At 38.6% G+C, this 17,195-nt stretch overlaps 1 protein-coding gene across 5 annotated transcripts in view; it reads right to left on the minus strand.

Moving 5' to 3' along the window:
- The window catches only part of ect2 (epithelial cell transforming 2), a 77,653-nt gene that overhangs the window by 41,344 nt on the left and 19,114 nt on the right, over positions 1-17,195 (minus strand). For 4 of the 5 annotated variants that reach the window (XM_084722380.1, XM_084722378.1, XM_084722379.1 and 1 more), the window contains 11 exons: positions 16,645-16,827; positions 14,956-15,045; positions 13,941-14,048; positions 11,673-11,746; positions 9,683-9,813; positions 9,246-9,361; positions 8,652-8,714; positions 7,194-7,419; positions 5,107-5,231; positions 1,466-1,585; positions 1,304-1,372 (listed from right to left, as the gene is read on the minus strand). In XM_084722380.1, coding sequence (XP_084578506.1) covers positions 1,304-1,372; positions 1,466-1,585; positions 5,107-5,231; positions 7,194-7,419; positions 8,652-8,714; positions 9,246-9,361; positions 9,683-9,813; positions 11,673-11,746; positions 13,941-14,048; positions 14,956-15,045; positions 16,645-16,827 — 1,305 coding nt within the window. Of the gene's footprint in view, positions 1-1,303; positions 1,373-1,465; positions 1,586-5,106; positions 5,232-6,803; positions 6,990-7,193; positions 7,420-8,651; positions 8,715-9,245; positions 9,362-9,682; positions 9,814-11,672; positions 11,747-13,940; positions 14,049-14,955; positions 15,046-16,644; positions 16,828-17,195 lie in introns of all 5 variants that reach the window. The other variant, XM_084722381.1, reaches the window with a different exon arrangement.

Genomic DNA, 17,195 nt, shown 5'->3' on the forward strand with positions numbered 1-17,195 from the left:
AAAGTTATGGACACACAACGGGAGGCCTTTTTATTCCACCACTGGGCCACCAGCAGAGGCAGTACTGACACATGTATAAAAGGGTGAGTCTGCAGGATGGGACGCGATGCAGTTACACGTTTACAGCTGTTTGTAACTGTGATTTTTTTAAATGATGTACTTACACCACATATGACTTTTGTAAGCAGAAAGTAGAGATGAAACAATATGAAATTTTCATATGTTATTATTATTATCAGTATATTAAATATGTTGAAAATGTTTAAAAAGGACTTAAACACACAAATAATTTCACCAACTTTTACTCTGAAAGATTTGAAATGGCATCATGTCCTTTGTGATGTTTTTATTTATGCAAAACAAACTCATGATGCTGCTGCGTCTGTGAGACTGTTGCTAACTTTGATTGATTGTGGACAGTGTTGACAGTTTAAAAGTGTAGTAATCAAACACAATAACCTACATTTGAAACAGTAATACTAATCGTCAAGGACTTTGTTTAATGTGAGCCTGATTATTGTTTCATCCCTACAGACACACACACAGCAGATATTAGTGCTGAACACTATACAAAAAAAGCAATTATCTTGAGACTGTGCAATTGCACTATGAGTCAAGTATAGTGTGAATGCAAGTTTTTGCATTTTATTTTCACTGAAAAATATAAATGATGATCATGAGGTGATTTCTGCTGGTCTGTCCCCAACAAGCATTTTCCCACCACAATGCTTCATTTATTATAGAACACTGTGACACATTTCATCTTTATCAAAATGATAATTGAAAAATTGCTAAAATTTTGATTTACCGTTCAGCCCTTCCAGATATATACATGCACACACACTGATCATTGCACAAGGCAACCATCAGAACGTCACTGTTGCAAGTGATGCCCTATTTAACTAGAAACAATTTTTTATGTTTTTCACATTATAAATTCATGAGATTCAAATCCTCTTTTGCCTTCGCAACGTCAGTATGCTTATCTAAAATTCTACCTAGGGGAGGTAGTATAGCACTGTTATTTGATTCAGTGTAAAAAGAAGAGGTGGCGTAGTGTCGAGTCTTCACAGGTAGAGACGGTGTCCGATCAGTGGCTTCGACTTGTTCCAGCTGTTGTCAAACTATCAAAATGTAATCCTTCTGATATTAGTAATGTTGGATAGATGATTCCACTTTTTACACTGATTTTATTCCAACAAAGGCTTAAGAAACTATAGGTTTGTACTTTCTTGTATTAACATGCAACTATGCAAGGTCAGATTCCACACTGGCAAACTAGCAGAGAAATGTTTGTACTCACATATTTGAGAATGATGTTCCCCACACTCCTGTCCTCTGACCAGTCTGTCAGGAGATCCTCAAGGTCACTCTGAACAAACCATCACACACATATATAAAGAACAGGTCGACACCCTCCTCTTCAGAAATAACACCATCACAGAAACAGTAGAGCAGACTCTACCTTTATTCTGGTGTGAACCTCGTAGATGTCTGGGATGCTGCCAAAGATTGTCTTCATTTCTTCTTGGGCTAGGATGGGTCCACCCACCTGCCCCTCTTTCTCCAATGGAAGCTTGAAAAGCTTCAAATAAAAACAGTTATATGAGAAAGGGGCACAAACACACAACAACTAACATCAATGAAGAATACTCCAGAGACTTTCAAAGCCTTGGCATCAATGAGACAATATGTTCTGAGGGACAGTAAAAATATTCTCCTGACGTGTCAACACACTGTATTTTCAGATGGAGCGTTAGTTTGCCTCTCAGGTTGCATTGCGTGTCAGTCTATAAGATGAATTTGAGGACGGTATGTTAAGTAAGAAGGGAGAAAGAAGACGACTGGTTAAACATATGTAGGACAATGTCTACTATGTCAAGCTCAGATTGGTGAAGGGAATTCACCTGGATTAACTCCAAAAATGTTAAAAATTAAAAAACAAAATACACACACACACACACACACACACACACACACACACACAGACACACACAGACACACACACACACACACACACACACACACACACACACACACACACACACACACACAAAGTAGCAATCCTGAAAAGGGTCAGTGTTGGACAATGTGTGGCAACTATGTATGCTAATCACTGTCACATTTTTTTTGTGAGTGCCCTAACATGTCTTTCTATTGGATAGATATGGTAATAGAGATCAGATCTATAATCAGTCCAAAGCTTGATTTTAATTTCAATGTTATATATTTGGGAGTTGTACCAACTGGGCTGAAAAACAGGGCAGATATTTGTTGGTCAGGTAATAAGAAAGTAATAACAAGAAAATGGCTGAATAAAGAGTCTCTTTCTCCAGACCTTTTCTCTGAGACATGCTAAAAATGTTAAAAATACTGGCAAATAAAATTCAATCTGAAATGATTTCTTTGTATATTTTTGTTGGGAGAAATTCCCATTAGTTTCTTCTGTATTTTTCTTCTGTACAAACAGGATGGATACCTTCCTCCTTAAGAAACACTCTGGCGTTGCACTAATCACAGTCATGGATCATAAAGACTTCTAGGATCTCAAAAGGCAATCATGGCCACAAAGGATCCACATATTTTAATACTGCAATGTAACCCAGATATATTTCATTTTTGTTTTACATGAAGTTAGGCATTTCACTTCAGCTATAATCACCCTGTCTGTTGTTCCCTGTTCTGTCTGTTGTGTTTTTGTTAAAAAAAAATAAATAAATAAATAATGATGCATTTCAGGACTGTCTCAAATCTGTAGTTTAGTTCATTTGGTCCAAACCAGGGAAAAAATTAGTTTTATTACACTTCTTGTTCACCAACAAAGAGCTGTGAACATGGTTTTATAAAGAGTGACAGGTAACTCATTCATTTTGGCGACTGTCTATGGAAAAATCAAATTCCACTGCCCAACAGGAAATCATGCAGTGCTTTACTGCACTATATGTTTATTGATCTACCACCTGGTCAACCAATATGGGTTTCCAATAACTGATTCAGATATTTAAAGAGCAGACGATGGCTGACATATAATGCTGATATCAAAAGAAAGAATAGTCTTGTATAATTCCATTATTTCATGCACATTACAATCTCAGCCACTAACATTTTGTTTAGATGGAACTTTTATTAATTAACACAAGAACAGCCAAGGCAGTCTTTTTGATCATTTTCAACTTTATATGTGCAATAACTTGAATTAAATTAAAAACTACAATGCTGCTGGTACCTGACTTTTCCTAAAAGTCTGGATTTTCATTTAAAATGTTTTTTTATATATAAATTACACATTAGCAAAGAAAATATGATCATTTCGACCTATTTCAGCCACAGGTAGTCATACTGACCACACAGAAATTACCACTGTTGTGGTTATGTATTGTTACTGTTTTCACAGGTGAAGATGCATCTTGGTTGCTGGTGGTTGGTTGCAACACTTTTTGTCTTAGCAGCTATAACTTTTTTTTGTGAATTTTTGTGTTAAAGCTATCAAATTTTAACACACACACACACACACACACACACACACACATATATATATGTACATACACACACACATATATATACATATATATATTTAAGTCCCCTGATTTATTACAAACAGCAATATTTCCAACTTTTTTGGTTTTATTGTTGTACTCGTTTCCAGCCTTTTCCAATAGCCTGTGATTATTTTTTGTGATGGTTCTTGGTGGAAATGTGTTATTATTAATGTTAAACTAATATGTGACATCATGTGATAGTATGCAGAATAAATGCATTAATCTCTCAATCTGGTTTTTATCATGAGAAATAATAAGAGTTTGAAAGTCAAAGGTCAAAATGATCGCTCATGGCTGTTCTAGCAGTTCTGGAAATCTGCCACTTCTAGTGTCCAATCATCATCTGCACTTACAGATGTAATAAAATAAACAGAATATTACAACATAATCTGTGGAAGACAATAAATGTCCCAGGATGAACTGTGTCATGTTTGAAAAAAAGTAATGAATAACATGACTAACAGCACATTGTACCGTGTCAACCTGTCTTATAGTTGTGTCATGTTGAAAAATGAAATCCTGTCTGCTGCCCATCTGAACATGTGTTTATACTGTCTGCTGCCTCAATAGATGTCTGCAAGATGAAAAGGGAAACTGCTGCACTCAAAAATACAGATCAAGTCTATTTTCCCTTCTGCTAAGTGTGAAGTGAAAAAGAAGCATGGAGTGACTATGAAATAGGCAGCAACCAACAGCAGTACAACTCATTCCTCGCATGCAGTGATTACTAAATGTCTGGATTATGGAGTCAGCTTCAACAGTGTTTTCCTGTGATAAATGACACAGTAGTGGAGCTATTTTTAAGGTGACTTTCAGCTGCCATGGGCTAACCTTATATTCCCTGATTTAGTTCAAACCAGCCAGCTCTTCGTGAGAACAAGGAACAGTTAAACCCAGTAGAATACAACAGAGGAGAAAGATGAAAGACAGAAGAGAGGGAGATGGCAAAAGTCGAGGGGCGGTGTTTTTTTGACGCAGAAACGGAGATAAAGGGGGAAGAAAGACTGAATGAAAAATAATCAAAATTGAGGAAACATAAGGAAGATAGCTAAGAAAAAAAGCAAAAAGAGTAAAAGGTTTTGAAGGGGCGGGAAACAGAAAGAGAGACGGTCAGGCAAGTCATTTTCTCCCTCACTGGTCAGCTGTCTGAGTCTCTGCTGGGACCAACTGATAAGACAGGCCAAGTGAGAGAGCACGCACGCACACACGCACGCACGCACGCACGCACGCACGCACGCACGCACACACACACACACACACACACACACACACACACACACACACACACACACACACACACACACACACACACACATACACACACACACACACACACACACCTTTAATGATTGTAGCTTAGCCTGAAACTGTTGTCAAGGGCAACAGACTGGCCAACCTGTGAGGGAGGGTAAGAATTGCCCACATTGTGTGAAAAAAAAAAAAACACACACACACACACACACACACACACACACACACACACACACACACACACACACACACACACACACACACACACACACACACACACACACACACACACACACACACACACACACACAGCTACCTGTAGGATGGTGCTTAAAATGTCCACATAGTTGCTCTCGGTCTGGTAGAGCTCCTTGGAGACCTGCCACCTGGCTGACTGCTTGGACAGAACTGGAGTCGAACTCTTGGTTGGCTTCGAACTCTCTGGAGGTGCAAGACAGGCAGGGAAGAAGGAAAGTTGTTAATACTGCACTGAAGCACAGAAAGACATGGCCAGGTGGGTTTTTTAGCGATCGTAATGAAACTGGGGCTGTGCAGTGCAGACAACTGACACTTGACATGTAGTTGGACAACATCAGTAAAGTTAGATGCAGATCCAGTTTCTAATCTCCTTAATGAATTAAAATTCTTTAGAATCTTGTGTGGAATCTAATGAGCTTCAAAAATGTGATGATTACTACAGTTATATGCAAGTCAGTCCATCCAGGAAGTTGCAATATTGCGATTGCAACAATTGACACAAATTGAATTAATGAATTGTGAATTCTGCACGATCACTAAAATTCTGTTCAATCACTGCAACATTTCTGTAAACTTAACCCATCACCATTGCTGTATGTCTCAATGAATTGTATATTATGTACTTTTTTAGAATTTTTGTGCTGTTTTTGACTGATTGTTAATGCTGCCAATGATCTGTTAAGGAAAGTATTTATACTTTGTAACCCCAAAATCCACGTGTCTCAGGTGACAACTTTCTCATTCTATAGGCAAATAAACACAAGGGCAGTCAGTTGAATGTCCATTACTGTCCATCTGGCCGTTCAATACGAAGGTTCAACTATTCATTCCTTTTTTTCTTGGTTCATATATCTACATAGTGATATGTACATACAGCCTACATGAGCCTCATGTTTCACTAACGGTGCAGTGGGATCTTTATAACTGAATAGAATATGAACAGAGTGTCTCTCCTGCCTGCTCTTATCAACAACATAATGTTTTGTACAAGAAAAGAAACAACTTATTATATTGCATTTGATGGCAAATTCACAAGAAGACATAATGATACAAAATTTGCCACATCTGTTCCACAAAGTTCTTCAACAACTCTTAAAACTGATTGTTTTTAAGTGAGTCTGGGGAGGTTGCGGTTACAAGTTCACTGGTGAAATCAGTTGAAATGAACAGTGTGTTTGCAAACATCTGCTGCTTATCTTGGCAGGTGAGTGAGAATCAAAGTGAACCAAATGGAAATCAGTTTCATGTGCCAAATGCAGCCAGACCACCTCTGAATGTGGTCTGAGTGATCAGATCTCAATGCATTCTCAATTATGCAGTCACACTTGTACTAAGAGTTGTCAAACTTTTGATCAAATCACCTTTTTATTGAAATGGATCATAAAATGACCAGGATATGTCATCAGAAATTGCACACTTGTCTTGAAACACTCATCCTTAAAGTCAGATTCCCTGTATTTGCCCCTGTAAAGGTGTTATGCCACCTATTAAGGCACGTCACTTCCAGCCCACTCTGAAAACAACAGTTGCTGTCAGGCCAGGTGACACTCAGGCATGCACACATCCATGTTCATGTTTGTAATCAATTACTCTCATCTGGACTTGGCATAATCCAGTGCTTCAGTAAGAAAAGATAACTTTTTTATGTCATGGAAGTGTTGCACACTTCCTTACAGCACATCAATCTAAAATCTCCTTCCAAATTAGCCAGATGTCTGCTAACAATATCAGCATATTGCTGCCACCAAACCCGACCTGCAGAAGTTCCTGGCTGCTGCTGCCCCTCTGGTTGTTGAAGGGATCTTGTACTCAGGTAGGACCCTCTCTTCCTCTGTTCCCTGTGTGTCCAAGTCCTCCTTTCCCTGGTTTTCCTCCTTCTTATCCTATTCCTGGCCATAGTATTGTCTCCTTTCCTCTCTGAACTGCTCCCTACTCTATCTTCTGGAATGAAGAGGCATTCATCTTGTTACTGTTCTCTTACCAAGAAGAGACAAATGACAATAATCAGAGATTATCCTCTTTGCAGGTTGTTCATTTTCCATCAATATAGATCAGACATTCTATAATCATCAAGCAGACAATAAAATGGGTTTTTCGTGTTGGATCAAGCAGGTGTTTTCTACTCCCCCGTCATTTCCCTCTCACCTGCCAAGGCCTTGCATGTGTCAGGGGTGTTCGAGATGTCTAGCAGTGACGCCATGGACAGGGTGTGCTCTGCTGACGGCCTTTTACGCGGCGGAGGGAAAGGGGAGATCTCTGTCTCTTTGGTGAGCTGAGCCAGCGTGTCCCTCAGGCGCCGACGCTTACGGTTACTGTTGGGGGTGGTGAGGGACAGGAGGGACACCGCCTTCTTCATGGCTGGGCTGTCGTTCTAAGTACAGATGGACAAAAAGAAGAGGAGATATTGAAATAAAACATGCACACAGTATGTTTTTGAACTGGGTGTGTGCACCACAGACCATATGAAAGTGAACGTGGAAGTGGCCTGAAACTAAGAATCTACGGTGAAAATTCAGACTAAAAACATGGTCTTTCAAGTCAACTTGGCATGTCAGAGCTTTAGCAGACTTGGATTTCACCAGACAAGCAGTATGGAGGCATTTTATGTTTTTTCCCCATTGTTTTTTCTTGTTTGAAAAGTGGTCACCGCTCACTTCCATTGTTTGGGAGATTCTGCAACACTGTTTTCCTGTGAAACTCGAGTGGTGTTTTGTGGACTAAAAAACTAAACCTGACCAATCAGCATCAGGGTGAGTAGATAAAGACTGAGCTTTCATTTTTGGGTGAACTATCCCTTTAATAACAGTAATACCCAAGTACCCATGTATTATGACAGTATCGAATTGTGAGGTAAGTGGTTTGTCCAGCCCTAATGCAGAAGGAGTATTTGAGGAATGCTTCCATTCATATAATGGGTATCGAATGAAGTACTCTATTGGTATCTGTATCACTTTAAGAGTACTGGTATTGGTACAATACCCTGCCTCAATAGATACTGACTTCAGAATTTGGAAGCTGCCAGTTTTGCCATTATTTTGCAGATTAGCCAGTTAAACTTGGTGTTAGCACGTTCTGCAGCTAATGTGGATAACTGCGCACACACTGGACCAGTGTTGGAGTGTTTAATATCAAGGGACAATCAAGAGAAATTGTGTGAACATTGAGGTTAAGCCCCCTCAGCTGTGTGTGCGTGTGTATATGTTGCTGCCGTATGTAAATATACTTGACAGACGAGACCCATGCTACACCGCCTTTTGTAATTATATTTACTTACTTTGGGTTTTGTGCCAGATGAATTCTCTTGAGACACCTTATCATGCCACTTGTCTAACTGAGAATTATGTTATATTTACTAATTAACCTACATTATGGAGCAGCTATAGGCCTATACCTCATTTTTATTCCTATTCAGAGCCAACAAAAATCCATTTTTGTTCCCATACACTGCCAATAGAGTAAAAAGAGGCAGAATCATGCTTTGGAGTGCAGTATCTCTTTTATTTTTATAACACCATGATATAATATTGTCACTGTACAAAACTTAAAATTACTGTGATACTAATTTGTGGTAATATCATCCACCCTGACCCATAACATACTCACCTTCTCATAGAGGTACATAGACTCTCCAGCCCGAGCGTCCATCTGAATGCTTCCCCAGAACCACTATAACAGAGGAGAGAAAAGTGTTTTACTGACCCCTGCATGAGGACAGAGGTAGGCAGACAAAAAGATCTGATACTATGATGGCAAAGACTTTGCTCTGAAAAGCCATAAAAGTGGCACAGTAAAGAAAAGACTGCATTGATTTTGGGGTTATAACTACAGCTAAACCACCAGTCTACCTTGGTCCAAATTATTCATCCTCTGGAAGAGGAAATCTATTATTGATCCCTCTCTCTGACAGCACAGACAGAGGGAGAGGGAGCACAGACGGCATCAACTGAGGTTTAACCTAAAAGGAATCCTGATCAGATGATCATTTGGCATTCTGTTTAGAGGAAAAAACTGAGAGGATTCGTTACTTTCTTCCCGTCCCCCTTTGTGTCTGGATCTTCCTGTAGCAGAAACCCAGAGTATACCCATCATTCTGTTATGTCAAGATAATACTTGACCAGCATCATGGAGGTGTCGATCTCTTTGGCTTTAGAGGCAGAACCGAAATGAACTCTACTCCAAAGAAAAGTGAAGGTTTACCTCCTGTTTGACAGCAAAGAGTTTCTTGGAGGGAGAAAATGGCAGCTCCTTTACTGAGTTTTCTTCCACCACCATGTGTGTACACCTCTCATCTCCAACCTCAAGATAAGTGCCACCTTAGACACAGAAAAACAGGGAGGAGATGGTGAAATAAATACACATATTTACACTCAACATTATTTAAATGGAGCTTTCTAATTTTAGTGTAAATGGCATTTTTAAATAGTTACAGTAGATCTGTCAAGCTTTGGCTTTTCCAACATGATGAAACCTCTAAAATTTGTAAACCAATGTCATTTATAACCACCTTTCGAAAGCCAAAAATGCAGTGTGAGCACTTTAAACAGTATCTGGAAACAAACAAACAAAAAAAACAGCTGCTGCAGGGATACATAGAATGACAGCAGTGACAGGTGCCTGTCTGCTGCAGCACTGACCGTGTTTGAGAGTCCTCTCCTCCATGTTGGCCTTCTCTTCATCCGAGAAACCCAAAAAACTGAGGATACAGTCCTGGAAAGGAGGCACCTTGAACTCTGTTCGAAACTCCTCTTCTCCTGCATGGAAGTTTCTTTAACACATGAAGGCGGGACAAACAAGGTTACTATCAAACTAGAGCTGCAGTGATTAATCATTATTAAATTAATCAACTATTTTGATGATCAATTAATTGGTTTGAGTATTTTTTTTTTAAAGAAAAAAGACAAAGCTCTTTAAATTTCAGCTTCTTAAATGTGAATATTTTCTGGTTTCTTTTCTCTTCTCTGACAGTAAACTGAATACCTTTGAGCTGAGTTGTTTCACCATTTTCTGGCATTTTATAGGAAAACAACTCTTAATCGATTAATTGAGAAAATAATCGGCCGATTAATTGACTACGAAGAAAATCGCTATAGTTGCAGCGCTATAGCAAATCATGTCACTGTTTCAAGAAATGGGCTGAGTTTGTGTTCAAGTACTTTGAACATAACCACACAAAGAACAGTGAACATTCAAGTTCTTACAACTGTCAAGTTCACCAACTGAAAGAAACAACAGCCACTCGGGTCAAATTATGGCTGGATCATCTTAGGACATCTCTAGCTATGTAACATTAAGAACTCTGGAAAGTAGTTGAAGACATACTTCACTCAAGAATGAAAATTCAGTCATCATCTACTCACCCTCATGCCAACTGAGGGTCGAGTTTATTTTGTTAGTCCACAAAACACTGCAAATAAGTAAATACTGACCAGTTTTGAAACATAAAAACAACTGGGAAAGAAGCATAAAATGCCTCCATACTGCTCGTCTGGTGTAATCCAAGTCTACTACAGTCCTAACATACTGTTTGCACACCGTCACATGAATGCGGCTCCCAGTCTACAGTGAAGATTCAGGCTAAAACATGGTGTAAATGACATTTTTTTAGTCAACTTGGCATGCTGGGGCTTTAGGAGACGTGGATTACACCAGACAAGAAGTATGGAGGCATTTTATGTTTTTATTCTGTTGGTTTTTTTTGCATTTGAAAAGTGGTCACCATTCTCTTCCATTGTCTGAGAGATTCTGCAACACTGTTTTCCTGTGAAACTCCAGCAGTGTTTTGTGGACTAAAAAACTAAACCTGACCTTCAGTGAGCAGAAGGGTGAATAGACAATGACTGAATTTTCAATTTTGCGTGAACTATCCCTTTAAGTACCTGCAGACACAGAGCTTTTATTTCAAAACCTGCTTTAAATTCAGGGATCCTTAATAAAAAATAATTAGTTATGTTTTTTAGAGAGCAAATATTTGTCAAGACATTATTATTAGATTCTCTTAATCTTGAAGTATTCATAGGTAACTGTGTCTCAAACATGTGTAAGAGAGCTGCAACGATTAATTGATTATTAATCCACTATGAAATTTATGATCAACTATTTGGGGAATTGATTAATTGTTTTGTGTCTTTTTTTTAAGAGAAAAACCAAAATTCTTTGATTTCATCTTCTTCTATAATGAAAATTACTGTAGCAAGAAATAGGCCCAAACATGTGGACAGATGTACGTCCATCCACAAGTTTGTACTGATTTTTCAAGTGACAAGATTAGGACAGAATCAATTAACTAATTAACTGTTGTGAGTAATTTCTCTAATAAAAGAAAAAATCTCTGATTTCAGCTTCTTCAATGTGAAGAATCTGTCAATGTGTCCTCTCTGACAGTAAACTGAAAATTTTGGGGTTGTGGACGAAACAAGACATTTGAGGACGTCATGTGAGACTGAGAAACACTGATCAAGCATTTTCTGACATTTCATGGACAAAGCAACTAATTGATTAAACAAGAAAATAATTAACAGATTGAAAAGCCCTAATCTGTAACTTATTTAATAAAAACCAATAAAAATGGGTTAAAACACAAGCTTTGCTCAGCACACAGGGTTCCTTCAAGTGTTCTCAACTTACACGTCATCTCTTCTCTCCCAGGCCTTAAGAATCCATGATGGAGTGAGGATGGGCGTCCCCATGCACACTGCCAGCTGAGAGATGAGGGCATAATGAGAGTGGAAAAAGAGGTGGAAAACAAAACACAAGTGAATAAATGAGCAGCCAGGATATGAGGTAGACAGAGGGGAACCATAATAACAGAAAGGAGGGCATGACATTTATCTGCGCTCATTTTTATACCCATGAAACCTTCAAATAGTTCCACTGTCAATGCTTGCAGTGCAACAATCTCCCCAGTCTGTTTTCATTACTGCTGTTGCCCTGTCACTCACAATCACAATACGAATACGACGGGTACAAACAGTTTCCACTTCAGGCGCAATACAAAAACAAGCATGAGAGGTTCAGCAGTTGAAACAGTTCCTTTTTTCCCTTTTTTTAGTTAGCGCCATGCTTTCAAATGGAAAACAGACTTGGCTGCCTGTCACAAAGCCAACAAGTTCTCACTACATTCTGTCTTGTTGAACAAAATACAGCCTCCACAAGACTTTGAGGTGAAGAAGGGGAGGTGATGAGGTGAAAAAAGTGAAGGCAGTAACTGCAAGGAGGGAGAGAGAAAGAAAAGAAAAAAGATTAAATAGAAAATCATTGCCAGAGATGATTGAAAGAAGTATAGAATCAAACATCTGTTAATCCGTCCAGAGAAGCCAAGAAAATGGCGAGTGTCAATCTATTCATCCATCCATCTATCTCTGTGTATCCCAATGGAGGAGGCCACATATTGAACTCCGTTTAAAAAGGGATCCAACGAGGAATTAAATCACCACTTTCTGACATCAGAACCAGACACTGAGATGCAAGCTGGGCTGGACTTCACAGACTTCCCTGCTCATTCTGTTGATTAAAGCAGGGAAGGGAAAAAGTTCTGCACAGTCAGAGGACGGGTAGCTTACGCAAAAATAAAATATAAAAATAAATAACAGATAAATCAATCACTGGGTTTGTAGCACCAACTGTCCGAACATGACAAAATGCTGCTTCCCCATTGTTTTGTTCCTTTTTTCAGTTGGTAATGTTTTTCGGGTTTAATTTTCATTTTGGCTCCCTTCATTTCAGTTTCACATTGATCCCCATTTTCAGTTCTAGTGCACATTTCTGTGCCAGCACTGTTCTGCTATTGATGGATTGTTGAGATGTTGGGCCGTGCTGCCATTATTCTTCGTGCGCTGGCCCACCACCAGTGAATGAATGCAGCTGAAACACTACAGGAGTACAACAAACATTTATGTTGCTGTTTTCTGCTCTTTCTCAGTTGGTGTTTTTATCTGCCAAATGTTTTAAATAAAATAGCAAATACAATATAATGTGTTGCATGCAAACACAGCTACATTGGGATACTGACAAAAGAGAAAGAGCTTTAAATATTCCACTGAGTCTATTGAATATTGAAATATTGTAGTTAGGACTAGGAAGAAGAAACATCAATCACATTAATGATGTATTTATGATACTTTTGTCAGCAATATCATCATTGAAATAATTTTAATATGTAGAAATATGTGAACCTGCATTTGCCGTTATAACCAGGCACACCAGGACATATATATGCAAAAACCTTTTTTTTTATTTTGTAAAACTGTGTTAAACTAAACTGTTTACTGTGGTAAACAAATAAAACTAAATGAGTATAATAATAATAAATCTTGAATATTACTAAAGTTTATTTTAGAATGCTATCCAAAAATGAAAAGCAGAATCTATGCATTTTCTTGAATACATTTACTCTAATCTACTCACTATTTTGGGGTGCTGCCTTAACAGTATAGATCTATATAAAGGGTGATGGGGTAAATCTCATATTATTCCATTGTGCAGTGAATTTGAGGTCCGAGCTTGCACACACACACTGCCTCTGATTGCATGGAAAATCAGGCAGACAGCCTTTGATTGGTCAACAGACTCAACCAAAGGCTTCATGGGATTGCTAGTGATTTTCAAGATGAAAAAATGAATAAACAATGACAAAAGACACTCATTGTTGAATTTATCATCAGTGAAGAGTTCAAGTTCACTTTACTTTAAAGGGCCAACTTAACTGCACTTTTTTCCAGGTAAAATAGATTAAAAAATATATATCTGATGGCATTTATTAAAAACTGGGATATACTTATATATTGTACATTACCATATAGCTTTCTAGCATTATTTCCCATCCATTGAGATATCCACAGAGTAAAAAGATTTCCAGATTAAATAAAGTAAATGAAAAAATAAACATGTACAAACCCTGTATTTCTCTCCGTGAGTAGAATAGGCGATGAGATGGGTAACTTTGGTGCTGAAGTCCTTCCGGATGGTGCCACCCATGTGATGAACCAGATTCACTAAGTTCTTCTACAAAGAAACAACAGATAAGGCACACAGTGGCTTTTCATTCTACTGCTATTTCTTTTCTCTTAATTTAATTCATTTCAAATTACCTGAGACCAATGTGGTCCCTCATTAAATAGGTCAACAAAACAAGCTATCATACATTTGTCAAACATGTGGTCATTATTTACTTCTACACTTTGGTCCTAGAGTCTCTGTAGAATCATAATTACAAGAATAGCAGAGGGGAAGACGTCAGCCACTGGGCTGAACTTGTAGGACTGTATTTGTGCACATGGAGCAGGTGAGGATGCTGTTTTGTGTGCTTGCATCACATGCATGTGCCTGGTTTTTATGTGCACAGGTTTTGACACTAATTAAAGACCACTTTAGTGCCTCTTTTAGTGCAGCCAAATCGTGACAGTCTGCCCCCACCCTCAGCTTTGTCTCCAGCAGCTCAACTCCTCAGTGGCTGCACTGGTTACCAGAGGGAAAGCACTGTTTCCAAAACTTTCTCAGTACTTTTGTAGCCTCTAACTTCATCTATCTGCTTTGAGGTTTAGTTTTAGCAATCCCTCCCTTGGAGGGCTTTCATTTTGAAGAAATACAGGAATATACTCCTATAATTTTTGTACAGATTTTTGTAGCTGCACTAGTCTTCTGGCAACATCTGGTCAGCAGATCAGTTTTAAATGCATGCTTTTGTTCAGCGCAACTTTCATCACACCATAGAGAAACACTATTAGTGTGTGCCCCACTACAAAAGTAGTAAAGTAAAGCAATAAATGAAGCATCGTGTCAATCCAACCAAAAAAGAATAGTCTGTCGAATACTACTTACACAAATTTTTCAACAAAGGATTGCAACAAATACAGTTACATCTTCCCATAAAAACAGTCTAAACTGCACAATGTTAAGTCTATAAACTCACCATTTCCTCTTTGTTCCTGAAGCCAGTGAAACACAGGGACAGGTTGAGCATGGTGGTGGAGTAGAGAGGACGACATGAAAACTGCAGAGGCTGTGGAGAAGAGAAAAATCACAGATCAGTGCAAAAAATGCTGGATTTAGTACATCATATCAGAATACTTTCAAAGTAATTTTGTCTTTTAACAATATATAAGATTTGTGATTTTGCTGTTCTGTGATGTACATGCAACATCTATTGCACGCTAGAGGGCGACACGGGGGTGGATTTTTTCACTCCTGTCCCACCCAATCCCATGACAGAGTAAAAGAAACATTCCTGTCCCACCCAGTCCCATCAGTCCACAGTTGACACTCAACATTACATAGTTTCCATATACATTAAAACCCATCTAAAGCCAAAGAACGGGAAAAACCAGTGCCGTTACCTGAGGGGTGGACTGTCATTGGAATAAAGAGGAAATGTCTTGATGTTAAAATGGCTTAAAAGATGAAAAAACACTGAGCAACAGCAAGTCGATCGATGACTGTAACAGGTGACTGGTTTCCATCACGGAGATGGTACAACAACTAGTAGCAGTAATAACAGTAACAGATCATTAAATTGATGATGATAGGCTTTGTGTGTAAACTTACAATTGTATTATATTTTGAAATGCAGTCAAACAGCAGGTCGCCATAATCATGAAGTTTAATTTATTTTTCAAACTCAAAATGTCTTTAAACTACTGAAATATACAATAATTAGTGAAAAACTTTTGGATACATTTGGATAAGACCAGACTACCTACATGACTCATACAACAGGTCTAGACTTTTTAAAATGTGTTCGTATCTGTAAGAAAATTCGAAAAGTCACAAACTTAAGAACAAACCTGTTTGTATGAGTAGTTCTTGCATCAGGGCCAAGATGTAGCTCTGAGATGTAGTGAGGTATAAGTATTAAGATGCATAAAATGGAAACACAAGTAAGTAAAAGTACTTCCAATTCTTGCACTGAAGAACAGTGCATGAGTTTTTATTTTTGTGTCAAATATTAAATCAGGGCCAGCAGATTTTTGCTTCACTTGCCCAACCAGCACAGTGGCAAAAAAGTTTATTTTTGGCCCCCTGCAGTTCTTTTTTTAAGACAGATAAATGCCTGACATGGGTGAAAAACTGCTAAATGGCCTCACACCATTTTCCCTGTTATGAAGAGATATAGATCTTTATGATGCTCTGCAGTGCAGTCTGAGCCTGCGTGTATGCATGTGCTGTCTTCAGCTGACAAATGTGCTCGGCGCTCTGTCTTGTTGATAGCAGCCACAGTCGGGGCATATTGTTCATGTTCAGCATTTGCATCCAATGTGAAGTCTCTGTCAGACAGACGACAAGGCGGGCGGGTGTAGCTCCTGTTCATCATCCTGTTCGGAGCCATAATGTATTTTTTGCATCCTGCTTTGTGAAATCAAGGTTCATCTCTGGTCTGTCGCTGGTGGGGTCTCCCCACATGGCAAACAGATATTTCCCTGAGCTAGACTTTCAGAGTGAAGCTGTAAATTTTTCATGTGAATTCCAGGTTGAAAAGGTTGAAGAAGCCGAGCTTTAGTATTTGAGAAATCAGAATGAATTTATTTCTTGCTTACAACATTATACCTGTGAATCTAGTTTGGGGCACACTTCAGAATAAATATGTAGAGAATCAATGGCTTACCTCCTCCTTCGCAGCACAGTACATCACAACAGGAGGCCCGATGATGCGGTTGTCGCGTTTGTAGAGGTAGTTGTAGTCAGGAGAATCAAAGTCTTTGAGGACAAACACTGTCTCAAAATCAGTATTCTCTCCATCTCCAAACTCCTGGACGTTGTCTGTTATTATGCATGGGCTGTTGATGTCCTGAAGGGGAAGAATCACAATGTGGAGTAATGGAACAGCGCATGAAGGACAGGTAATGCAAACAGAACATTCAGAAGCACACAATTAATCAGCACATTACCAGTGTCAGTGTGAATAAAAGGTTTGTTAGCCTTGTTAGTCAGTCTGATGGATTTATTAGTTAATTTCATTATAAGCAGAAGTCTCCAATGAGCACAAACTAGAAAAGAAATTTACATTTAAAGGTGAATACTGGAATTATTTTATATTTTCCTTACAGTTAACAAATCCCATGACAAGACAAAAGCCAACAATGTTAAACAGACGCTTGAATTATTTAAAGTGGGATTGTATGAGGTACTTACTTATAGTCACAATTTACATATTAT

The sequence above is a fragment of the Lutjanus erythropterus genome, chromosome 7 (assembly GCF_056507025.1).
Source record: "Lutjanus erythropterus isolate fLutEry1 chromosome 7, fLutEry1.hap2, whole genome shotgun sequence".
Lineage (NCBI taxonomy): Eukaryota > Metazoa > Chordata > Actinopteri > Lutjaniformes > Lutjanidae > Lutjanus > Lutjanus erythropterus.